This window comes from Condylostylus longicornis, unplaced genomic scaffold, assembly GCF_029603195.1.
Source record: "Condylostylus longicornis isolate FDR11 unplaced genomic scaffold, ASM2960319v2 ptg000074l, whole genome shotgun sequence".
NCBI lineage: Eukaryota > Metazoa > Arthropoda > Insecta > Diptera > Dolichopodidae > Condylostylus > Condylostylus longicornis.
Window position 1 is genome coordinate 1,598,413 of NW_026578042.1, and position 27,257 is coordinate 1,625,669.

Here is a 27,257-nt window from a genome sequence, read left to right on the forward strand (position 1 = left end):
GTACATTCATTTTTATTTTATTTTATACATTTTAATTTGTACATACATATTTTGGTATTACATTTGAAAACATATATAATTATATTTATATAAAAGTTTTAAAAATATAGTTTTAAAAATTAAATTTCTTTCGTTTTACAATTATGTAATTTCAAATTATTTCCAAATTTAAGTTTCATTTTTGATTCTTTTCAAGCAGGGTTTTAAACACTTAGGCCTTAATTTCAATAACAATGCAAGTGAAAAAATATATAAAATCATAAATGAACAAAAACAAACAAATAAATTTTTTCATAATTTTCCAATTAAGAAGAAAACTTAACGAAATACTAAATAATCAAATTAAATGATTTTAAAAATTTAAGGTGATTCAAATTAAGTTTTTGAGTTCTATCAAAATTTAACTTTGAGTTTAATTAAATTTAATCAAAAATGATGTGTTATTGATTTACTTTTTAAATTTTGATTTGAATATTTTAAAACAAGTTTTAAACATGTAATTTCATTGTTTAAACAAATTATATATATACTTTATTGAATAATGACATAAATTATACGTTAGGGCAATAATTTCAATTATTTTTTATATTAAATGACTAAAATAATCAATTATATTAAAAAAAAATCAAAAACAAACGGAAAAATATAAAAAAATTAATTTTTTTCAAATATTTTTGTTTCATGAAATATAATTTCATAAAATATAAACGTTAATTTATATATTGAAAAATTTCGTTTTATGAACTAAAAATCGAACTATAATAATAAACAATTAATAAGAAATTGAATAATTTTCTACCAATAAATGAATTAGATGGAAGACTATGCTTATTTCAAAATGCCTTCTCTAAATTGATTTACATACATACATAAAAATAAGAGATTTTTCATAATTTTTTTATATAAATTTGTGATGTATACTTATGTATATTTAATTACAAATACTTTTAATATTAAGTCCAAGTTTATTTTTGTGTTAACATATTTTTTGTTCATTCCAATCAAATCCTTCTGATTTTGAAAGTAAGTTATAGTTATATAAATATATACCTAAGCTTTGTTTATGTTTAATAAAGAAAAGTTTATTTTAAAATTTAAAAATAATATTTAGCTGTTTTTTTTTCATATATAGAAAAATGTTAAGAGTTTAAGAATTATTTTATTTTAAAACATTTTGAATTTGTAATATGTATTAAGTTAAAAATAAAATACAAAAAATAGTGCACTCTATTTTAAACAAAAAAAAAATTAAATTAATTTTTAAGCTTTAAATATTTTAATAATAGAGATATTGTCAACTATAATTAATAATAATTATATACATTTTAAAATTTTACAACATTAATTAAATAAATATTTAACATTTTTGTTTATTTCAATTATATTCATTATGTTTTTTTCTTTATTTGATTTTCTTCTAATATTTTATTAATATTAGTTTTATTTTTTTTTTTGTTAGTTTCTATAGGAACACTTATAAAAAAAACTACATGAAAAATAGAAAATTTTTATTATGTATATCTACTACATTTTAATTAAAAATGGTAAATCTTGAAAATTAAACAAATTCAAATATTTTTTTCTGTTGTGCATTTAAACTTAAATCTTTCTCGAAAACAAATATATATACATATATATATATATTATATTATTAATTAAATAAATTGAAAATTATAATTGGCTGCAAGATTTACAACATTTTTATTTTATACACTTTTATTTTTTATTTGTAAATGTATAAATCTATAATTTTAATAAGTAGTACAATATAGCTTTTATAACTAATTTAACCAGCCGGGGATCTAACAGCAGCCCGACTTGATGGATGCTTTGTACAATGGCAATATTTTTTTATACCAGCATCTGGTACACATTTTGATTCACTTGCATAAATATTTAAACGGCTTATACTGCCAGTAACTTCTAATGTATCGTTATCAGAAAACCGTCTTATTGTTGCTTCAAACATTCCACCACCTGGATTTGTTGTAAAAACAATTCTATAACTTTCTAAATTTGGTGGATATATATCACCAATTAATAGAGCTCTATATGATGCAATAACATCATGTAAATGTAATTTGGCGCATAAGTGTTCAATTGAACCATTTTTCCATGCTCCAATATAATTATTAATATAATCGATTGCAAATATTGAAACTTTTTTGACTAGAGTAGATTTCTTATATATACTTTGATACGGTATACATGTACACCAATGATCTTCTATTGATATTTCATCACAAGATCGACTTTGTGGCACTGGTTTAAATAATGTTTGACAATTTTGACAATCTGGTGCTTTTGGTAAATTTTTTACTCTACCAGATAATTCTAAAATATGCTTTAGTGTCATATGTAAATCAAATGGATTTGTTAAACGATTTTTATTTACACTTAAAGCATTTACTAATTCAGGATGTTTTGTTTTTAACCAAGGTGGTAACCATATAAATATGAATGGTAATCGTTCTTCATAATGCCCAGATAATAATTTTCGTGTTGGACCAAAACGCATACCATGATCACTAAAAAATACAATAACACTGCTATTTAATATTCCACGATCAGAAAATTTCTCTAAATATTGAACCATTTTCAAATCCATTGAAGAACAATCACTTATTGAATTATGACTAAATGTATTCGCCCAAAATAAACCAAAATATGGATCATCTTTATATCTTGTAGCTAATTCTAAGGCATAATCATATACATAATCAGCTGAGTGTTGATAACCTAAACAAAATGTTAATCCACTTTTTAAACGTTTATGAAAATTATGTTCTGCTTGAATAAGGAATGGTCTTAAATAATAATCTGTTGGTGGTTTTTCAAAACCAACTTTAGCATAGTTAAATGTACTAATACTAGTTTCATCTTCACCATATGCTGTTACATAACCAAGATCACGAAATGTCTTCCAAATCATTGGGCATTTATCTAATTTGCCTACAGTAATTGGTTTACAAATGTGATATCCAGTTGTATAATTGTAACCAGTAAGTATTGCCATTAAATTTGGAAATGTATTATCATCCATCTAAAATTTAAATTTTACATAAATTACATATATAAATAAATATATTCAAATAAAACATGTAGATTATAGGGAAACAGATTATTGTAATAGATTACCGTACCTTATTGTAACCGCTTAATTCAAACCATTCATTATCATAAAGATATTGAGCGGTTTTTGGCATGGCTCGAATTAAATTTATTCTAGAAATGCTATCTACACCCAATAATAGAACACTTATAGGTTTTGCTGTATCATTAGCTTTCCAACTATCAATTCTTTCACGAATCTCCGGACGTTCAGGCATCATAGCATGTCCATGAATATACGTTTGTTTTTTTCCACTCTTACATTTTACTAAGATATTATCTGTAGTTTGTGGAAGTTGCACCGTTTTCGAAAAACTTAAACAAGCACTTAATCTAAAAAAATTAAAAAAAAAAAAGAATAAAAATTTAGTAACCAGTTTAAATACCAAAATTTGATTACACAATATTAATATAAAATAATATTAAAAAATTATTAAACAAATTTAATAACAAATGCTTACATGGTATTTGTATCAGCCTTTTTACCAGTTGAATTTCTTTCAATTACTTGATAACAACAACTTAATTGATTACCATATCTTGTAAATTTATATCGTAAATTTTCATCTAATATAAGCATATAACGATTTGTTGTTGTATTAAATTTAACGCTAGTCAATGGTTGATCTTTTGAACATTCTTCATAGCTTTCTCTTTTGAAATATTTCATAACTTCTGGTGAATATGGATCCAAATTTGGCATTTTACATTTATCACTCCAAACAAGATACCCTGATGGAGGAGGAGGAACAAACATCAATGATTTACTAGTAGTAGTAGTAGTAGTAGAAGTAGTAGAATTGCTAGTAGTATTAGCAGTAGTAACAGTAGTATTAAGCGTATTCGCAACATTTTTTTTGTTTGCATTTTTATTAGCAATTTTAATATTTTCAATTTCATTATTATAATTACTCTTACTATTATTAATATTATTATTATTTATATTTTTATTGTCATTATTAATAGTATTTGTAATAATACTGCTTTCATATATTGTGTCATTAATACTACTAAAATTAAAATTTATATTTCTAATAATATTTGGAATTTTATTGTTATCATTAATAATATTTGAACTATTATTCATTAAAATAATTGAATTTTCAGAACTAGACTCTATGGAATTATTTTCTAAAATTAATAATGCTGGAGATGATGCAATAAGTACATTATTTGAAAAATCATTCTCATTATTTGAGATTTTATTTAAATTCGATACTGATGGTGAATCCGTATTATCCGTGACACAAAGTGAAGAATTACTTTTAAAATTAAAATTATTTTTTGATTTTAATACTCGAGAAAAATTAATAACTAATTAATTAACAAAAATTGTTCATTTGCAATCGTATGCGAATAAGATTAAGGTTATGAAGCAGTAATTATTACAAATTTTTAAATAATTTATTTTTATATTATGGTTATAAGTTTGGCATCCATTTTTTTTATGTTTTAGACGTTTAACATTTTTTTTTTGTGCAGAATAAAAGCAAAACCAAACAAAATTTATATGAAACGAGACAAAGGTACAAATAAAAGAAAAAAAGGGAAAACAAAAAAAAAATGAAGAAAAAAAAACAAACGAAAAATTAGTAAAATTTTAAATTTAGTTAAAGTTTTTTTTTTATTTCTAATGTTATTTAAATTCTAATTTTAACAAAAACAGAATAAAAAAACCACTTATACATGCTGGTATGTATGTAGTTTTACATAATATTTATGAAGACTGAAACACTTAGATAAGAACAATATAACTTTGAATATTGAAGTTTACAAGAACCAATTAATTGAAAAATTTAAACAAAATGAGTTTTTGTTTTGTAACTCTTAAAGGTGAGTTTGATTAGATTGAGAGTTTTTAAAGCGTACTGATGATTAGATGAGCGGAATTTTGTAATCTTAGAGCTCTGATTGAAAATAACGAAAATAACGTAAATTTAGAGATGTTTTGACTTCTTCCAGCTTAGACGCTCCTAAAATAACGGGCTCAACGAGCGACATTAGCGCGTTTTGATTGTGATAAAGAACAAAAATTTTCAGTTCTTAGCGTCTAACAGGTAAAAAAGAGAAGCATGACTTTCTTCCCTTTAAACAGATCTAAATCTGTTATAAAATAAAAAAAAAATTAAAACTGACCGAAATTGGTATTTTCTGTATGTCAAAATTGAATTTCTTAAAGAAATCACAATTTATTACAAGAAATTAAAAAAAATTGATGTTTTAATGCTTAATAATTTAAATCTTATAAAATATTATTTTATTATACATATAAAATATAAAGTTATATTGTTTTCGTCTAAAACACTAACATGCAACAGATTAAAAAATTCTAAAATTATCAGTCGGAATTTCTTTAAATTTATCAAAAATTTCAAAATAATTTCAAAATTTTCAATTGAAAAAAAAAAAATGACCAGGTTTGAAATAATTTTGAAATGAAATTCGGTTTTATTAGAAAATGTAATTCAGGAATGTGAATAGAAAAATGACATGCTATCAAAATTGTTTTAGATTATATAAATATTAAATAATTTTTATATTAATATTTTAAAACTAAAATTATGTTATGTTATATAATAATGTACATAATTATATAGAAACAAAAAGGTATAAAAAATTTTTTTTTAAAATAACTTTCTTTGTTGCTTTTTATCAAACCTTTAATTTATACATAATGTATATATTTATATATCTACAAAATAATTACATAATGTTTATATTTATAATATTTATTTTAAATGAATCTGAAATTATACAATTTATATACTTAAAATGACTTTTTATTAAAATAAAATTTAACAATCATAACCATATTGAATTCAATTCGAATTAAAGGCAATTCTCTATAATATGAAAAATTCTAAATTTTAATTTATTTTTTAAAAACAATATTATTAATATTAATAATCATGAAATAATATAAAAATCTGGGATAAAATTTTGGGATAATGCATGCAAATAGGTATAGTTAACATATTTTGAATAAAATATTATAAAGATGAAATTTTGCTACAGCTTTTAATCTGCATCCAAATGTTTAATACACAAACTTTTAGAATTATTTTGTAGGAACAACCAAAATTATTCCAACTGCAATGTTTGTATTTCCATTGCGGCTACAAAAAACTACTATTTTAATTTTTAGTACATACATATATAACATACTTAAATAAATATAAATTAATGGTTTAATATCATCCTTAAATGAATATTTTAATAAAAGCATTCACCATTACGAATAAAAATAGTCAAAACTATTATAATTAAGATGTTTTATAAATAATTTCAATATTTTTCAGAAATTTCGAAAGAAACGAATTGTTCCTTTTTTAATTCTATTTAGGAAAATTTTTCAATTCTAAATTAGGTCTTAATACAAAACAAGTTCTAAAAATTAAAACTGCAGAGTTTGCATTTATAGCATTTTCGAAAATGACAGTGTTGCTGTTTAAAGTTCTAAAGCAATTCCTTTAGAATTTTAAAGAATATTATAAATTAGAAAAAGAGCATTATAAAAATGTTGGATTTTTAAGAATTACATAAGAATATGTAATACCAAATTTGCAAAAGTATGTGTGAAAAGATTTTTAAAATTTAATTTAGAGCTTTCATAAAAAGTCTGAATTATTAGAAATCCTTTTCTTTTAATTTTTATTGTAAAAAAATTATTTATTTGTTACACAATCTTGTTTTTTTTTTTTCAAATTTTTTTTTACGAAATTTAAATTTACGAAAACTACTTCAATTACATTAATTAATGTTACTCAATGAATGACATTCATTATTATATTGAAATTGAATGACATTCTTTGGATTGAATTGAAAAATTGAAAGAAATTTAATCTTAAAAGTGAACTGTTCAAGTTTTAAATAAATTGAAATACAAAGTAATAATAATCAATGAATATTTTTCTCTTCATCCTAAACATATGCAATTTTTTTTTATATTTACTTTGTCACGGATGGGTAAAGCTCCCGCTGTTTTATAGTTTTTTTTTTAACTTTTCTTATGCTTTTATTTCTTCCTCCACGCTTTTATTTTGATTTTATATTTTTATTTCATGATTATTAATTTTAATAGCTTTTTTCTTTTTTATTACATTTCTAGTTTGTTTATTTAAAATTTTTCTATGTTTACTAAAAAAACAAAAAAAAAACAATAATAAAATCTAATAAAAATAAATTTTTTTCAATTAAAAAACAAAAAAATAAATGATCAATTTTAAAGATTTATTGGTACCTAATTGTTATTGTTATTAATAAAATTTATTTTTTATATTTTTTATTTTGGTAATATGCAAAAGAAATAAAAATTTTCATGTATGTACCTATGTTGTATATAATTATATGCTATATACTTTTGTATGTGTCTGTTTTAATTATTATATATATATATATATATATAAAAAAATATTTAATACCTTTCATTCCTGGCACATGAGAATTATGCAATACTGGGATTTTTTCTGTTGTTGTCCACGTCATTATTGTTGATGAATTAAAACAAAATATGAGTATAACGAAAACTAAGAATACAATAAGTCGTTTTTTCTTGGTCAGATGACTTAAATTTTCACTTAAATTTAATTTTTTATCTGTTGTACTATTATCACAACGTTTATTACGTACAATTTTTGTTGATTGTTGAATATCCAAAATTTGTTGATGTTGTTGTTCTTGTGATTGTTGTTTTTGGCATTTTCTATTTGATTTGATTTTTATATCAATACTACTTTCACTATCTGTAATAGAATCACTGCTATTTGATGATAATATTTGACGATGATTATTACTAATATTATGATTACTATTATTGTTATTATTATGACTGTTACTATTATTATTGTTATTATTTGTTAAAATAATTGAAGATGGTGGTAATGTTGATGAATATTTCGATGATTTTGATGTTGATAATGTTATTCTTAATATTCGATTTTTAATTGAATTAATATTTGATTTTATATCATATTTATTATTATTATCTATTTCATTATTATTGTGATTATTAACATTACCGTTTTCTAATTTTAATAATGGATCAAATACACTATCCTCTTCCTCCTCGTCTTCTTCTTGTTTTAAACGTTTGTAATCATTTCCACTCATATTTTCATCATTATTTATAATTATTGTTAATTTTATATAGAATTATTGCAGTTCAATTTTATTTTATTTATTTTTTTTTTTGATTTTCTGAAAATATAGAGAAAAAATTTTTTTTTGTAATTAATTTACATTGTGTCTTTTTCCAAAGCAATTTTAGATTTAATTTTAAAAAACATTTAATTTTTTGAATAAATTAACAATTTCCAGAGCCGACTCCGTTGTTTTACAATGAAATCAGAAAAAAAGGAGCAAGTATTTTTTTCCGTTCGTTCCACATTGAAAAAATAATTCCGTTCATTCCACATCAAAATTAGGGAGTCAAATGAATTTTCCGTTCATTCCACATCAACTATTATGAGAGTTTATTGGAAAATTATTTATAAAATGAGAATTGAAAAAATAGGCAAACAATGACACACAGTCTTTTTTGAGTCTTTAAACGAGTGTGTTTCACCCGAAGGGGGGGAGGGGGGAGGGGGGTTAATATCGAAAACTGACTATTATAAATAAATTGACTGGCACTTCAAGAATATTTAGAATTAGTGACCCTTTTTAGGGTAATATGTATGTATGCATGTACGCATGTAATTACAGAAGATTTTGCTATAAATTAATGAAATAGGAAATTAACAAATTCTTTTCATAGTTATGCTAAAAAAAAGAATGAACTTATAAATTTTATTCTATGTTACTTAGCATATTTCCACATTTTAACATTGTAAATATTAATGAATTAAAAATTTAAATGTGATAAATTGATTATAATTGACAGAATATTTTATTAGAAGAATATAAATATCTATATATGTGTATGTATGTAAGTAAAAGGAATTTTTGTTTTTTTGCTATCATTGAAATTTGCATGATTTTTATTGTGGTTAAAGTTATTTAGCATGTTCTATGATCTAGGAACAATAGAAATACATAATTGCTTTGTATAATGTAATTTAAAAAAAAAGATAATAAAGACAAAAAAAATTACGTCAATGTCAAAAATATGAATTATTTTTTTTCTCTTATTATTCTATTAAACAACTGAGATTTTTGATTGAGGTTAAGACTTTATTAAATAAAATTTTCTTTTACAATATTGAAAATTCGTTTTATTTGTACAATATTAAACAATAGATGTATGCATAGGTGTATGTATTAATTCACATACGTGTATGTATATAAAATAAGTGTACTCATTGAAAGATATACTGATTTCTGAAAGTTAAGAATAAAATTATATAGAAATTTTCGAGAAATCAATGACAATGTCCGAATTGACATGCTTTTGTTTTTTAAAATTTAGACCACATCATATTCTTTTATAAACTCACTTATTACGTATACAAAGTTCACTACAACTATTACATGTTAAACGACATCACTTATTACATGTTAAACGACATCACTGATATTTACTAAATGTTGATTCTGTCATGTTCACAACTTTGACATTTTGATATTTAGTCACTTTGAAAAATAGTTTAATTTTAATATTATAATTAAATTTAGCCAAATTTTAATATTATATAGGAAATTCATAATTTTTTTCACTTATATTTAAAAAATTATCCCATAATTTTCATAACTATTATTAATCTCGTTTTTTTTAATTTAACCTTTATCACCTGTCACGATATCTAAATTTAAATATTTAACCATTTGATTTTTATGTCATTTTTATGTCATTTTTGTTGTAAATTATTTGTAATTGGTGTACCTTAATAATTCTTCGGCATAATATAATTAATAATGTCTATAAAATAAAAAGGTTTAGAATTTATAAAATTGTGTGACTGTATGATTTCTTTAGTATTAAAAGAATGTAGTTTTTTAATGTAAATTACAAATAATTGTTAAATTCGGCTTGATAAACATAACCTTGAGAATATTTTTAAAAGAAGAATTCAAAATAAATCTTAAGAGTTTAGTGACTATTTAAAAACTACTATACAAGTGTGTTTTTTTTAAATACAAAAGAAATAAAATAACCTTGGAAAATATAATTTTATTTTTATGAAATTCCCCAATTTAAATTTGAAATGTTCTGATAAAATACTTATAGAACATAGAATTCTGTGTTGTGGCGCAGGTATTTTTACATAATTAATGAGTATACTTCAATCAAAAATTTGGAAATTGTTATAATATAATGCAAAGTTATTTAAAATCAGTAAAAATTATGATTTTTGAAATAAGGAAACAAAAATAATAGTTATGTAATTCATAAATTTTTATTTAAGAACGAAAGCAAAAACGATTGCGTTGAATAATGAAAAACTGACTAATTAAATTGTGACAACAGTACATTAGTAGGATGAAAGAAATGAAAGAAATAATGTTACACCTGGCATCCCTTCGAGCTTGTAAAAAATGGTGTTAGTATGGAAGTGAAAACAAATAAAACGAAGAACAAAAATTAGAATCGTTTATTTATACAGGTAAAGCCCGTGTTGTTTTTGACGACAGAAAGACGCGGTTTGTATCCCATAATAACATACAAAATTACAAGCTTTTGTTAACAAAGTGCTTATAAGAGGAAGACTAATGAACTAAATACCGTGTTTGATAGAAAAAATAGTATTTAAGTTTAGCCCAGACAAAAAACAAGAAGGCGCAAATAAAAAGTTCACATTTTGAGGCAACGTGCAACATTATTGGCATATCAAATTTTTGGCACGCAAATAGTTATTGAGTATCCATTGAATTTTTAGTTCACTTCTCTGGCATATCATTTTATAATATTTGCTTATTAATAACACTAAATTTATTTAAATACTTATAAAATTTTTATTTATTTTAAGCCAATCACGAAATTTAGAACAATAAAGTATTCTTTCCTTATACAAAATTCTATTTCTAATTTAATAAATTAAAACTATTTGTCTTTCATTAAACAAATTGACCTTTAATAGTCACGTTTCTAAATTTTATTAAGAAAACGTTTATTTTATTAATTTAATTATTGTTTTGTACAATTCTTGAATTTATTGAATGAAATATTAAATAGCATGTTTATATTATACAGCTGCAATGGTTACCCAACACTTAACAAAAATATTTGTAACATGTCTGAAGTAATGCTGTAAACAAATTTTAAATTTTTCTTTGTTCGCTATAGACCAAAATTCGTATTTATTAACGAATATTGTAATATTTTTTTCAAATTTGATATTTCATTCATTTTAAAATTTGTTTACACATTAATTTACCTAACCCAGCATTTACACGTACAAGTTACTTGCAAGAAAGTTGCAATACATACAAAAATTTTACTAACACATTGAAATATTTCTACTTGCTTGTTTACTTGCAGTTCAACTTGCAAGAAAATTTTGCTGCCAGTAATTTGAGCAAGTAATTTGACATATTGAGAAATTCACAAAAAAAAATTTGTTGTTTTGATTTTTTTTTTTTTTTTAATTTAAAATTTTTGAATTTTGTTTTGAAAAAATTAAACTTAGCAAACTTATGGTTTCTAAAATTTATAAACAATTATATATATTGCTAGTTGTTTTCTTCTCAAAGACATTTTCAAAAATTAACTTGCTAAACGCCTACGTCATAATAGCAAGTAATTTGACATTTCGAAAAACTAATTGACAATTAATATTATACAAACTTGCATGCAAGTAACTTGTATGTGTAAATGTAACTTGTATGTGGGTTATGTAAACTTTACCCTATAAACATGGAAAGCAAATCAAAATTTAATCAAAATTATTTTATTGTTAAAATCAATCAAGTGAGAGTTTTATGAATTATTTTTCTCTTTAAATTTAGAATTCTTTTAGTAAACAAAATTTCTTTTTATTGTAGATTTCAAAAAGAGAATGTAAGAGACTATGAAATATTTTATTATTTATTGTTTAAGGCAACCGTCGGCGAACTTTTGTGGGTTATGGGCAAATACGTACAATGTGAGTATAAGTATGGGACATTCGAATTACTTTACCTACTTACAAGAAAATTGAAATTTTTAAATGACTTTATTGATTAGTTTGTTTTGACAAATAATAAATTCGAATGGAATTTTATGTTCCTATATCTATTATCTATGAATTCTTAAAATTTTTTTGAAAAATTGTAATAGTCGCAATCGAATATATTTTTTTCTTTTGCAAGCAGTATGATGGGCAACATTTTGAGGTTAAATGGGCTGCATTTTGTCGACGGCTGGTTTGAAAAATTTTTTCGATAATGCGGATTTTATTTGGGAGAGTATGTCTCTTATTTACTCAAAATTAATTCTAGTTTATGCATTAGAGTAATTGAGAGAAGTTATAGAACAAATATGTATGAGGGAATTTTAAATTTAATTTATAGCTATTTAAAGTGATTCTTTAAAAATTGAATATAATAAACTTTCTAAAATTATTTCTAGAAATTGAAAACTTTTTTTCAAATAATTATTTTTCAAATTCGAAACAAAATTTTCCTCATTCAAGAAAAACATTCAAAAATCGAAAGAAATTGATATCAAGAACGCAAATTTAATTATCTGTCAAACAAGAGTGTCGTTCTGAACTCTAGCAAAACTATGTTGAAAATGTTGGAATCAAATATCAACGCAATAATATAAAGTTATTATATTTTTCCAACTAAAATCTTTCAGCGGATTAATTTAAATTATTTTTTTTTTTGTAATTTTCACATTTACTTATAAACTTTATGATGCAAAGATACTAATTTTATACGCGTATTTTATACAATATAAAAGGTTTGATTAATTCAATAAGACAAGTTTAAAAAATTCAAAAGTTTTTTTTAAATATTTTTTAGGTTAGACTATACTATTTATTTTACTTATTATTAATTAATCAAACAAAGATGTTGATGTATTGCGTACATGTTTGATTGTTTATTTTGTTGTATGCGAAAATCAAACAATTTATTTAACACTAATATGCGATTCTTTTTTCACATTTTTTCATAGTAAACTTCTTATTTAATTTCTCATATTGTTAAACTTTGTCAAATTTTCTAAAAATTATGCTTTAATTTAAACTTTTTTTATGTACATATATACAAATCCGTCCTGAAAACAACTCAGATCAAAAATATAAAATAATAAATCAAAATTATTTTCTTAAAATTAGGTGAAAAAATTATTTTTCCAATTGAATACCTTCAACAAAAAATTATTGCATGAAACATATCCGAACAAAATTAATTAACGTACGTACTTTAATAAGCAATTGAACAGGGCAATTTTAGCTTTAAAACTACCAAATTTAACTAAATTTAAAATAATTAAATTCAGTATTATAGTTAAATATTTACAAATGAAATTGTAACAAATTTTCAAAATAAAAATTAAAATTACATAAAAAAAAAAAAAGATTTTCTTCAATAGGTCATTAATATTAGCGCACATAAATTATAGTAAAAATTTGAACTTGAACTAGTTTCCATTTAAAGAAGAGTTTTCTATATAATCTACAATAATAAAATTAGAAAACTTTTTCGCAAAACTTTACACATATAATTTAAAACAACTTAAATGTAAAAAGTTTGCACTAGTAAAAATTTTGAAAAATTTATAATTTACTAAAATGATTTTTCTCAGTGTATGTAAGGACAACTGTTTTATACTACGCATTGTATTTTTTGTCCCACATGTAATTTTTCTAATCAAAAAATTAGTAAAAAGTAAAAAATTCTGCCTGAAGGCTGCGCACATCTTAGATTTCACAGCAGATCTTAAAAAACTTCAAGCAAATATTTAAGGTTAAATAGAAAACAGCAAATGAATGCTTAACGTTGGAAAACACTGGATTTCACTGAGAAAAATGGGTGAAAAACTGCAAGTTTTAGCAAGGGGCTGGCGCCTGTACATTTTTTAAGCTCTTATACGAATAAATATTTAAACCTATGTTAGTATGAAATTTTTTGCTAATATTGGATGCAATTTACTTTTTTAAAAAGTTAACATGGATTCCAAAGAAATAAAAACCTAAGTTGATGTGCAATCAGCGCCAATACGAATGAGAACAAAAGTGCAAATTAGAAATCTAATTTTTCCTAATTTGTTGACACTAAAATAGGATCATTTTTTCATTTTTTGTTCACAAATTAATTAAAAAGCACAACACAAGATCAGCATTATTTTTTTTATCACTTACATATGTGTGTATGTAAATATTACCTACCACCTTTTATTTATATAACTTCGTACGACTACCATCGGTTATAATGCTATTCTCAAACAAAATAAAATAAAAAATAAAATCAAATCACAATATTTTTTAAAAGAAAAGTGAAAATTACAAAGTGATAAATTTTAGAGTAAATTGTTAGTTTAAAAAAAAAATAAAAGCTTTCAATTTATTCACATTAAAAGTAAAAGTGTTTTCGTAATATGAATTGTCTGAAAACTGATAAATTGTTCTTATTACATAATATACGAGCACCTCTATAAAAAAAAATAATATGAAAACAATTTTATTTATTGATTGTACAGAATTAAATTACAAAGTGCACATACAATTACGTATACGTAACATATACACAAAAATATACACACATATATGTACATATGTATGTTCATATAAAACAAGCACAAAATACATGTTTTCTCATAATAAAAATGTAGGTACCCTTTACATAAATTAGAGTGGAAAAATCGGAAATAAGAAAAATGTGAAAAAAAAAAATACAAAATTATTGTAACATAAATTTTGTTTTCGATTTCAACTTTAATTGATTGGCAATTTATTGAGATAAAAAAATTTTATAATACACATACAAACATACAAATATATACATATGTATGTACTTATAGAATAATGTACATGGCCACAATTATATAAGTTTTCTACTTATATAAGAAACTCGGAGCTCAACATAATAATAATAAAATAAGCATAATAATGAGTAAAGAAAAGAAAAAGTGGAAAAATAAAACTGTAAGAAATAAAAATATTAAGAGAACAACAAAATATTACAAATCATGCTGCAATGAATTCTATATGAAGGCTCAAATCCAAAATTGTGATACTGAGATAATAATGTTTGGGAATATGAGCATAGTGGCTCAACCACTACAAAAAGTTGAGCAGGCTCAAAATTAGTAAAAATTTAAATCATATTGTATGATTTTTTTAAAGGTATTTCAAAGAAATTTTTCGATAGTTTCGAAAGACTGATTTTTGAAAAAAAAAAAAATAGAACAACTATGAATAAGATTCAGAGCTTTTTATTAGATCTTTTTGCCAGTATCACATATATGTATATGTATGTACATATGTAAAGGATGACATTCGAATTTTGTAATGTTCAAATCAATGTACAGATTGAGACCTAGTGTGTTACTCTAAATCTAAGTCTCTACACTCTGCAAGCCATCTTATACAAATTATACTTAACTTTTTTGTACGACATTAATGAGTGGGGGACAATAAGTACAAATTTTAACAAAAAAATTAATTACTGTAATTATTGTTTGAATTAAAAATGATTGTTTTTAGGAAATCAAATTTAAGCAAGTGATCGAATTTAAATATAGAATTTGGACGGGTATGTTTCTTAACTGTTTCAAATTACTTATATGAATAAAATTCAACAAACTTTCAATATTTTAAAAATTATAACTAATTCTAGCTGCAAATTACTCTTTTACTTCTTTATAAATATTATGATTAAGCATAATTTTCATAGCCACCCCATTGTCCGATAAGCAACACATATTTTGTACACCCCTAATATACTAAAATAAATCTCTAGTGTATTTTAATATTTCTATTTTTTCGTCATATTTTCAATAATTGTGTATGATTTTGTAAATGAAAGCAATTTTTTTTTATTTACACATTCATTTAACGTGTACTCTCAATTGAATTGAAAGCAACAACACATAATTTGTAGCAAATCTTAGTTTATTTTTTTTTTTAAATAAACTATATAAAATTAAATTGAGTAAAGGAAGTCTGATAAAATGGGATAATAATAATCAATTTGGAAATGATGAAAAAATTAAAAAAAAAAAAGACCAAAGACTTATAAAATGTTTCAGATAAAATAAATCAAGGAAATGAAAAAAAAAAAAGTGGAAATAAAAAATGAGTAGAATTTAATTATCGCTTCGCTCCATTTTTTATTTTATATCAAAACGCACTTTTTTTTCTGTTTTTTCTTTATAAATTGTTAAGATATAAATTTTATAATTTCACATAACAAATGGTATTCAAATGTTCTAAGTACAAGAATTTCAATAGATTGTATAACTTAAATGTATGGTAAGAAGCCATACTCGTACTGATATAAAAGAATTAAAATATTTTGAATCCTAATTGCTTCTAGTAAAAGAAGCAGTTAAGATTCAAAATATATACAAAATTAGTTGAGTCTTCTGTATTAAAAGAACCAAATTTGTGTTCAGTCTAGCAATTTGATGAGCTTTACGTATATAAAGTATTACGTATTATTCTTAAGTTATAGAATGAATATAAACAACAGAACCTTATTCAATTTCTAATACAGTCAAACTCTTATAAGTCGAACTTATGTAAGACGAAACTCTCCTTACAACAAATAGTTTTGTTGCATATTTCACAATTGTTTTTTATTTTTTTTTTATTTTTCAACACGAATTCTCTCCATAACTCAAATTAATTTTGTTGCAAAATAGTGATTCGTTTTATGGAGGTTCGACTGTATACAAAATATATTGTATAGCTAGTATATATCAACTTTTGTGAAATTTTTGAGTTAACACTCAATATAAGCTATATAGACTCAGTCATTCTAATTTACTTAAAACAAAAAAATTATATTTCTGTAAAAATTTCGAAGTCTGTAATTTTGATCTTGAAAACACTCTTTCATTTTTTACATTTATACCCCCACATATACTTATTATCTAGATTCTACCATCTGAATGTTTGAGAAATTATAACCGCGACGTGCAATATTGAAAATATTGAAAAAATAATTTCAATGTAATAGCTTTTAAAAAACCATTCGAAATCATGTAAAAACTATTACACTAATTTAAAATACTACTTATATGAATTTCAATAAATTTTAAAGATAAAAGAAATATACAGTATAATTATTAATTTAATGCAATAATTATTTAATTATTATTTTGAAAAATTATTCAACTATTATTGAGGTTTCATCAATTTGTCATTGATTATATAGATTTTAAATGAAATCCATTAGAGAAATTCAATATAAAAACAATAAAAATCATTAAGAATCCTTTAGAAACGAATAAGAATTCAAAGAATCTGGAACTTTTAATTTAATTTTGTGTTTCCATATATTATAACTTAATATTGAATCATTATAAAAATTTGAAAATTAATATTTAAAATTTTGGGCAAAATGAGATTTCAAAGAATTTTCACTTTTATATTTTATTTTACAATTTTAAAATTAATTTCTAAAACAAATGGAACATTAAATACATTGTTGTTACCAAAAGAAGGTTCTTTACCAACATGTAATTTAATTGCAACCGTATTACAAATTCTTTGTCAAGTTAAACCAAAACAATTGGTAATTTGTTATAAGCAGGATGTTAGTATGATTGATATTTTATTAGAGAAATTAATGGGATGCGGTCTTAAAATACAAGTGAAAAGGTATTAAAATAAATGTTTTTCTTAAAAATATTCCAGTACTTTTAATTAAATTCATGTAGGTTTAATCATCAAAGTGAATTTCGTTGTTTTAGTGAATATCAATCATTTAAACGTGTTTCTAGGCCAGCATTTTTTATATATTTAACTGATAAATGGCCAATATATCAATTACCATATAAAACCTGTGCACAATATGTTAAATGTGATCATCAATTATTTTATTTACGTATTATTGAAAATTTATTAATACGAAATGAATTTACACCAAAAATTGAAGATATTTTTTATGGTTTTACAAGATTCACAAATATTATAAATCAAGCAATAATTTATTGTAATAAAACAAAAATTGAATATCTAACACAAGATTATATAAGTGATAAACGTCAAACAATTAAAAATATTTATTTAAGTTTTAATAATGCTAATTATACATATAAAATGCAAAAAATTTTCCCAACAACATTTCGTATACCAAATTTTCAAAGAGATCAACATTATTATAAAATTTATGTACCATATGTTGATCAAGGATTAGTTCTTTTACAAAATGATGAAAGATTAGAAAATCAAAAAATTTTTGGACCAGAAGCAAAATTAGCTGAAGCATTTTTAAAAAAATTCAATGGTACATCGAAATCAATAACACGTAATCGTTTCTCAAGATATGATTTTATTTTATCATTACGAGATATTCTAACATTTGATTCAATTAAATCATATTCACATGTTATATATAATACACGAACATGTTTAATGTTAAAATCACGTGGTTTAGGTTCACCAATTTGGAATATTGTTGAAGTGTTTCCAAAACATATATGGATAACATTTTTAAGTGCATTATTTTTTATGTTCATAATGTTATATTTGATTGGTAATGAAAATTATTTATCATTTTTAATGAAAAGTATGCTAGAGGTACCATTTAATATGAGAGTATTTAAAATAATTAATGTTCGAATATTAATGTCAATATGGATTTTATGTTGTTTAGTATTAACAAATTCATTTAAATCACTTTTATTAATACGTTTATTACAACCGAAATTTTTACCAAATTATAAAAATTTAAGTCAATTAAAACCATTAAATTTGAAAATAGCATTAATTGAAGGTAATAATGATGCATCCGAATATATTCGTCAAACAATTGATGATAATAATAAAATTATAAATATATTATCAATAAATGAAATTGGTGATTTAATTATAACACAAAATCAAACATATGATGCATATTTATTACCAAAAATTCAAATAGATTTCTTTATTGAATTACATCGTACCGTTAATATGGATAGTAAAATTGATGATTATTATTCAATTTGTGAATCAACATCACCAGAATTTTATGCTTATTCACATGAAAAAACTTGGCCATTTTGGAATCATTTAAATTTTTTAATAAGACAATTTCAAGAATATGGTCTATATAAGCAGGCATCAGAAGAATTAAAAAATTATTATATAAATAAAGTGAAAAAATTTGAAATAGCTGGTCAAACAAATTTAAAATATAGACCATTAAAATTGGAAAATATTGGTGCTGCATTAATATTACTTTGTTGTGGATTATTTTTGGCATTTATTATATTAATTTGTGAAATTTTTTTTGATAAATGTAAAAAGAAACATTGTTATGCTATTAGAAGAAAGTAAAAATTGGTCTTTTGTTTTTGTTGTAATTTCTAATTTTTTAATAGAAACAGATTTTTTCTATATTTCAAATTAAATGTTACACTTGGTATGAAAACGGAAAATTTTTTCAGATTTAAAATATTTAAATAAATAAACTTTTATGTGTAAACAAAATAGCAAAACAATAAAAACCTTTAGTGTTTAAAATTTAAATGTTAAATGTACACAATTTTTCTTACAGTGTGTCGTCATATACGAAAAAATTAAAAACTTGATGTATTAATTTTAATGAAATAAAAATTATTTTTTTCGGTTTTGGTTTTTTGGCATTTTGTTTTTTAAAGAAAGTACTTAAGCGTAATCAATTGAACTAGCAAAACTAACGTCATTATATTAGCGTTTAATTACAACTTCAAGAGACCTAAAACTAATAAACTATTCAATATTCTTAATTTTCAGCTTTAAGAAAAAAAAACCGTTATATCTCAAGAACAACATAACGGGAAATAACGTCACACAGCCCAATTTAGAAAATAGACAATCAAGTTTCTAATTGACTTTAAACAGGCTTTGGTAGCTTTAATAGCTTAAAAGACTTACTTCATTTACAAGCTCTATCATATTACTAACTTAATTAATTTGGGTTAATATTAAATAATTATATTTAATTTGTACAAATATTTGGATGCAAAATAATTATTGAAATTTGCATAATTAATTATTTCATTAACTTATTTAACTAATTAACATTATCAATTGCTGGTAACCTCATTTGTTATTTTTTAAATATTATTTTTAATTTGCTTTACGAAAACAAAAACAAAATTGTGACTTGCATTTCAATAGTAAAAACAAAAATTAATTTTCTATATATTTAAGTTTTGCCCTGCAATATTGAAAATTATGTCTATTGCAGTATAATTAATTGCAATTTATTGGTGTCGGTCATTTTTTCAATTAAGTATTAAGATATTTTTAAAATTGAAAACAAAAAAATTGCATTGTTTTATGATAACTAATTAATTATTAAATTTAAATTTAATTTTCCATGATCAAAAACATATAGAAACATGAAGAGTCACGTTAAAATTGTCTATCTCAGAATCATTCAGTACCTCATTATTTTATAAATATTTTTTTTGTTTAAGAATTTCGTGTAAATTGAATTTTTATTAAAAAAATTCTTAAAAAAAAGTAAGTATAAATTAATAAATAAATTTAAATTACAAATAAATTATTAAAAAATGATGATGTAATTAATCATTTTTTTTTTTGCTATTATTAAAATAATTACAAAATAAAATTTTATAAAAATATTGATGAAAATATTTTCAAACTTTTTTTTCTCAGACAATTTCTGTAATCACAATCAGCTCTAATGCCTTACCACCCGTCTCATTTTTCAAAAGTACTCACTAATTAAAAACAATATAGCGAATTTTAATTAAAAATTTGCTTTACTGATTTTTAATTGACTTATGCAATAAAACAGATTTTATATATAATAAAATAATTGAATAATAGAATACGGCATCAAATACGTTTCATTAAGCATAATTAAAGGTGATAATAAAAAAAGAAATTAAGGATTACTTTGATTTTTTCAAGAAAATGCATTGCTCTATGAGCTCGAGATATTGCCTTTTCAATCTTATAAAAAGGGTAATCTGCTTTTTGGCAAAATTATCTCTCCCCTATTTATTAAACCCTTCAAAAGGTTGCGGTTGTCCAGAGGATATGTCCTTTTCCCCCATTCAGTTCCCTTACAATCTACCAAACCACTTCAATTATTTGTATTGTCAATAATATTTTAAAAAAATATAAATGGAAGATTCAATTCCATTATTTTAATTTTGAAAATTATTTAAAATAAAATTCTTTTTACTTATTTAATAAGTAATTACTAAATACAAAATACAATAAAATTACAAGATTCAAAATATTCCGACTAAAAATACGTTATTTAGCATAGGCATTTTGCTCCTCATAAGAGAAACGATATTTTAACCTAAAAATTCAAAAACTGGGAGTCTTCTTTTCAAAACCTACACAACTTATATATAGCAATAAATAATTTTAAAAACTTAACTGGATTAGTCAAAGATATTTTGTAATTATGCTAATATCATGAAATAAACGAAAAACATGGAAACTCGTTTCGTGCTAATTATTATTATAATTAATAGTAATAAACACGAAACGATCGTGTAATTATTTTTTATCACTTATTGCTGAAAATTGCACTATGTAGGTAACTGTCAATTCTTAAAATTTGGGACGGAAATGAAAACATCTATTTAAAATGTGTTAAATATAAAAATCATTAATCGACATTCAGGTGTAAATATGAAAAATTGGTCAAATATTTATTGAAGTTATTAAAAAGTTTTCAACTTTCACTTTCAAAACTTTCATACATTCCCTTTTACTTTGAAAATGTTAAACAAACTAAATAATTAATCATTTTAAGATTTAAATTCAAAAATATTTTCAATCTAAAAATTAATAATTTTTCAAAATAAAGGATTTTAGGTATTTACATACATTCTTATATACATTCATATACAGTTCTTGTTTACATAGGGATCGAACACATTAAATATTAATTGAATGTCTTTCGTTCATAATTTTATGATTAATTTTACTTGCGCCTCTTCTTTTCGTTTAATCTTGGTTCATACATAATATTGTATGTACATTTATGTATTTTGGACTTGTGTTCTTATTCTAATTACTCCTAAACAGGTGATATAAAAAAATTTCACACCAAAAACTTTTAATTTGAAAATTGAATTGGCACATGACACACTTCAAACATTTAATGTTTATACCAATAATGTTCTAAAAAAATTCCACTTTCTGTAACAAAATTGGAAAAGAAGGTGAGTCACGCGAATAATTTTCATTATAACCATTAATTAAATTAATCATTATTTAAATTAATTTAATTTTTTACAATTTTCTAGTATTCTGACGTGAAAATTTCATATTTTTTTTGACAAATTATCACAACTGTAGCAATTAACTTATATTTTTTTTTTTCGTATTTGATTCGATTTTTTAAAGTGGAGCTTCCGTGATTAACTAATTTTATACTTTTTAAGTATTTATTTCTGAATAGAGGTCATTTTTTCATCGATATCATATATTATATCATAAAAATGTAAATAAAAGATAAATATAGTAAACAAAATTTATCAGAAATGTGAATTTTAACAGAAGTGTGGAACTTAAAAAAGTGAATGATTTAAGAAAGGAAATTTCAAAATGTAATTTTATTTAATTAATTGTTTGTTATTTCTGCAATTTTATAATTTAAATTCTTTTTTTTTATTTTAGTTTTTGTGTAATTAAGTAAGTAATTGCAAAATTATACGAAATTATGCTTGAAAAACAAAAGTGAATTTAAAAACGAAATTTTTTCATCTGAGACGCTAGTTTATCGGCCACAAAATTACTTTTGATTTCATAAACAAAAATTATAAAATTTGGGATTTTGTAAAAAGAAAGAAAAGTTGCTTTAAAGAAACTAGTCAAGCATTCCTTTTCTAATGTTTTTATTACTTTTACTATGGAATATTTTGATAACTCATTAAATTTTTAACAAAATTAATAAAATTGAAACACTACTTCTTTTCCAATAAATATAGATTTTATAAGCAGACTGTCTTAGCGGCATGGCACATTATAAGATTTGTTAAAGAAAAATGAACTAATTTCAAGGCAAAATGTTGTGGTTTATGATTTTCTAATTATCAACTTAATTATTATACTAAATTGTTGACGATTTTTATTTTTTTAAAATATAAAAATATTTTTAAAATATAAAAATATTTTTAAAACATAAAAATATATTTACAATGTAATTATTTTTAGTTCTAGCAAAATCAACAGGAAATAAACAATAACTATGTATTCAAATGGGTTATAATAAAAATTTTTGTTTAATTAATAATTACTTATATGAAACCTACAATATTTATTTATAGAGGATGTAGAATAATTAATATGATTCAAAATTGAGAATCAAATTCATATTCAATTAATTGTTGTGCCAAAATAGAAAAAAATACTTTTAACTAGTTAAAGTAAGATTTTAAAAACGAAGAAATCTTATAAATTTAATAAATTTATAAATCTTAAGAATAAATTTTAAATCCAAATAGGATTTACATTTATACGAAACTTAAAAAGTCACTTTATTTATCTATGGTTGAAAATTAATTAAATAATGTATGAAAAATAACTTCACATATTTTTGTTTACATGTACTTAAGAATACATTATTTACGAATATAAATAAATATTAAATAATCCTAGATTTAAACGTTTCCTCAAAAATCATTTCCTTAATATGATTTAAATACTTATAAGTCTAGTTCATTACATACATACATATGAAATCTGAATTAATAAGTGGAAAGAAACAATAGAATACGAGTATAACAAAAAATAATTATATAACACTTTCAAATAAATTGTAAATGTTAAAAAATTTAAATGTTCGCGAACTATTAATTACATACACACTTATATTGTATATTTAACATATATAATCAGTTACATTTCAGTGACCACACAATTTTTAACACTTGTAATGTGCTCATTTTTTTATTCCAAGTTCTTCAAATTTTTTAACAATGATATTAAGCCTTAATACTTTATGACCTTTTTTTTTTAAGTTTTCGTTATTTGCCTAAAATATAAAAAAATTAATAGGTAAAAAACAGCCGGTAATTTAATTTTAATATAGAAAAAGATGTTTTTCAAGATTGTTTGTAGTAAAAGTACTTAATACTCTGCAAATTTTGTAAAAAATTTTAAATTTTCAAAAGAGATTTAAATCTCAAAAAGTATTTTAAATACTTAATAAGTATGGAATAAGAAAATATATCAAAAATAAAACTATTAATCAAATAGTAATTACAAATTAAGTAAAATCTTAACGGATTAAGGGATTTTCAAAAATATTTTATATAATTCACTCTTTTATAGTTAGAATAAGTAATGTCTTAGACTATAAATTTTGAGAAGGACTTACAATACGTCTAAACCTTACGCTCTCAATTTTGTAAATGTTGACTACTTGTTTAAGTGCTATATTTTGATAGAAAAGACTACTTTTTTCTAAATCATTCGGAAATATAAAATAAAAATTAATTTAAATAAAGCAAAAAAATTAAAGTACCTATTTATAATTTTCTTTTTTTTAAATAATTGAATTTGTAAAAATAGACATTCTAAATATGTTTTAACTCATTTTAACATCAAAAGCTTACATAAAGAATACTTATAAAATTTAAATAATAAAGTAGTTTATTTTCAAACATGTGTTTCATATTTAAATCTTAAGAACTAAAAAGAGTATTTTTCTTTTGTTCACAATATAGAAACATATATAATTGTATGTGAGTAGGTACATATAGCTTTATAAAAGCACTTATTTATAAAAAATATTATAGAATTTTCAATTTTATGTACTAGTAGCTACAAATATTTGTATTAAATCTTAACACACTAGGGGATATATAAAGAAAAAATTCTCAAGATACGCATCTATATAGGTATATACTTCAATCCTCTAAATTAAAATATTAAGGTCAATATGTAAAAATATGTCAATACACATTTTTACATTAATTAAAAACTTATGCATTTAATAATTAATAAAAATTTTAAATAAGTTTTAATATTTGTTAACTAAGTAAAAAATTCTTCTTATTGAAATCTTATCAAGCAAGTGCATTCCTCATATTACTTAATAACACCAGCTATTTTTTAAAATTTATATATTGTAAATAAATTAGGTCAAATTATAAATAAATAATTGTTAACAGATTATGTACACATGTAATTGACATCAAACTGTTATAAAACAATAGGAGTTATATTAATTTAACCGTTAAGTAGTAAAATAAGTATTTATATATCTACGTTTAAATTCTAACTTTACATTTGTACAAATTAGGTAGTTACAAAGGTAGTAATTAAAGCTAAATTTTAATTTCTCTTACTCCAGATCTCAATCAAAAATCAATTTCTTCTATACGACAACCAAACTAGCTTTTTTTCTTGGTGTTAGATTAAAAAACACTTTTTGGAAAAAGTTTTGGCTACAAAATTTCACAAATAAAGCAAATACTAGAAAATTCATTGAAAATATACTTTTAAGTAACGGTATTAACTACATTCAGCGTCACTTATAACTTGCGCTTACAAAGCCTGAATCAGACATACATAACTGTTTCATTTTATGCATACATATTTACATTCTAATCAATTCCAAAGAATTCAACTCACAGAATATTTGCATGTTTAATTGAAATTACTTGGAATTTACAACGAGATGAATTTCTGGAAAAAATATAAATGTACAGTTTTTATTTCTGTACAATTTAAACTTTAAGCAAATGTGATTGATACTTTTGATTAAATAAAATTCTAATGCTTTCTAAAAAAGATAATTTATATACAACTTGTAGCTTCTACTATTATTGCTATATACATACATATTTGAGTAAACTTGACCCGTTTCCATTCTTCAACTAGCTTTTTTCTTTAATCCATTCAACAAATGTAGATAAAATTCAGCAATACTCTCACAATATCACAATGCAATTAAATATAGCCCATAATTTCTAATATTTCTTTATAATGTAATGTAAATATGTTATTAACTTTCTCATACAATATTTTAACTTCGTATTAATAATGCACCACCTAGCTCTTGTTTAATAAATTGAATTTAACCGCTTAAAAATAGGCAAAAAAAAATAAAGCAAGAAAACAAAATGTCAAAAAAGAAATAACAAAATTCCTCTCCTACCTACCTGTCGAAGAACGCAAACGATCAAAAATAAAAATCAGCTGATTTAAAGAGAAATATTTGGCATTATTCCATTATTTCCATTATGCACCAACACTGCCACCAAATTAAATAATATTCACTTTTCACTAATTTTTTGGCATAAAAACTATAAAATAATAACAAAACCACAAAAAAATTGTTATTTATTATTATTGAAGAATTTTAATATTTGAATTCACTTTTTAATAAAAATATAAAATTAAAAAAAATTAACAATTTTTGGTTAATTATTAAGAACTAGAATTTTTTAAAAATAATTTTTATTTTCAATTTTAACTACACACCTATTAAAAACTTTTTAATATCAAAATTAACCTAGAATTAAAAATTATCAAAATAAAATTCGCAAACTATTTTTAATTTTTTATTTAAAAATTTAAAATAAACGAAAATTGGTGCATAACTCCAAAAAAAAAAATTGAATAAAATTTTCCAGTTTAATTATGATCTACAATCTAATCGTATAAATTTATGTATGCGGGGTTGTTTATAGAATAGTTGTTTTACGACTGAATTCAAAATACAAGAAAGCGAATATGTTTTAAAGTAAAAAAAATCATAGACTTCTATTTTTCAAACGCTCGCTGTACTGTAGCTCACTAACATCTCACATCTTATACTTTTTGCTTTTTTTTCTTTGTAAACTATACAATAATCATAAAGCTTTTTAAATAATTTCGTTGTGCTTACTTTTTATTTTAATTTTTATTTTTTTTTTATTTGATAGCGCAAAAAAATAGTATATAAGATATACCCAACTGTATATTAATTATTATAAATATATAAAATATGTATTCAAGTTTATAGAAAAATCGCTGGCAATTCTTTAATTTTGAGCAAATAAATGAAAAAATTTGGCATAAACTACTGTTTTCATAACTATGACAGTATGTCAAAACAGCAGCGTAAAGGAAACTAAAATCCTACTTATTGTAGCTAAAAGACCT

The 27,257-nt window shown here is 22.2% G+C and overlaps 1 protein-coding gene across 7 annotated transcripts; it reads right to left on the bottom strand.

Annotated features, from left to right (window-relative positions):
- Window positions 1–1,063: 1,063 nt before the first annotated feature.
- LOC129612520 (uncharacterized) lies at window positions 1,064–26,885 on the bottom strand. 7 transcript variants are annotated; one of them, XM_055526164.1, is made up of 7 exons: window positions 26,715–26,885; window positions 26,595–26,625; window positions 26,273–26,416; window positions 7,533–8,307; window positions 3,573–4,425; window positions 3,144–3,444; window positions 1,064–3,043 (listed from the first exon to the last, which is right to left on the bottom strand). In XM_055526164.1, exons 4-7 carry the CDS (start codon window positions 8,218–8,220, stop codon window positions 1,787–1,789), a joined length of 3,099 nt encoding a protein of 1,032 aa, XP_055382139.1. In that variant the 5' UTR covers window positions 8,221–8,307; window positions 26,273–26,416; window positions 26,595–26,625; window positions 26,715–26,885; the 3' UTR covers window positions 1,064–1,786. The 7 variants fall into 7 exon arrangements, with proteins under 7 accessions (XP_055382139.1, XP_055382137.1, XP_055382143.1 ...); XM_055526165.1 differs by having other exon boundaries at window positions 1,066–3,043; window positions 7,533–7,853; window positions 8,130–8,307; window positions 26,595–26,883; XM_055526162.1 differs by having other exon boundaries at window positions 26,595–26,885.
- Between the last annotated feature and the right edge of the window lie 372 nt (window positions 26,886–27,257).

What these genes read in the sequence shown, in the direction of transcription:
- LOC129612520 (XM_055526164.1), bottom strand. Translation starts at nt 8,220, where the DNA reads ATGAGTGGAAATGATTACAAACGTTTAAAACAAGAAGAAGACGAGGAG. An exon ending in TCATGTGCCAGGAATGAAAG is followed by an intron (nt 4,426 to 7,532) that starts GTATTAAATATT and finishes TTAATTAATTAG; the next exon opens with TTATTAATTTTTCTCGAGTA. An exon ending in AAGGCTGATACAAATACCAT is followed by an intron (nt 3,445 to 3,572) that starts GTAAGCATTTGT and finishes TAATTTTTTTAG; the next exon opens with ATTAAGTGCTTGTTTAAGTT.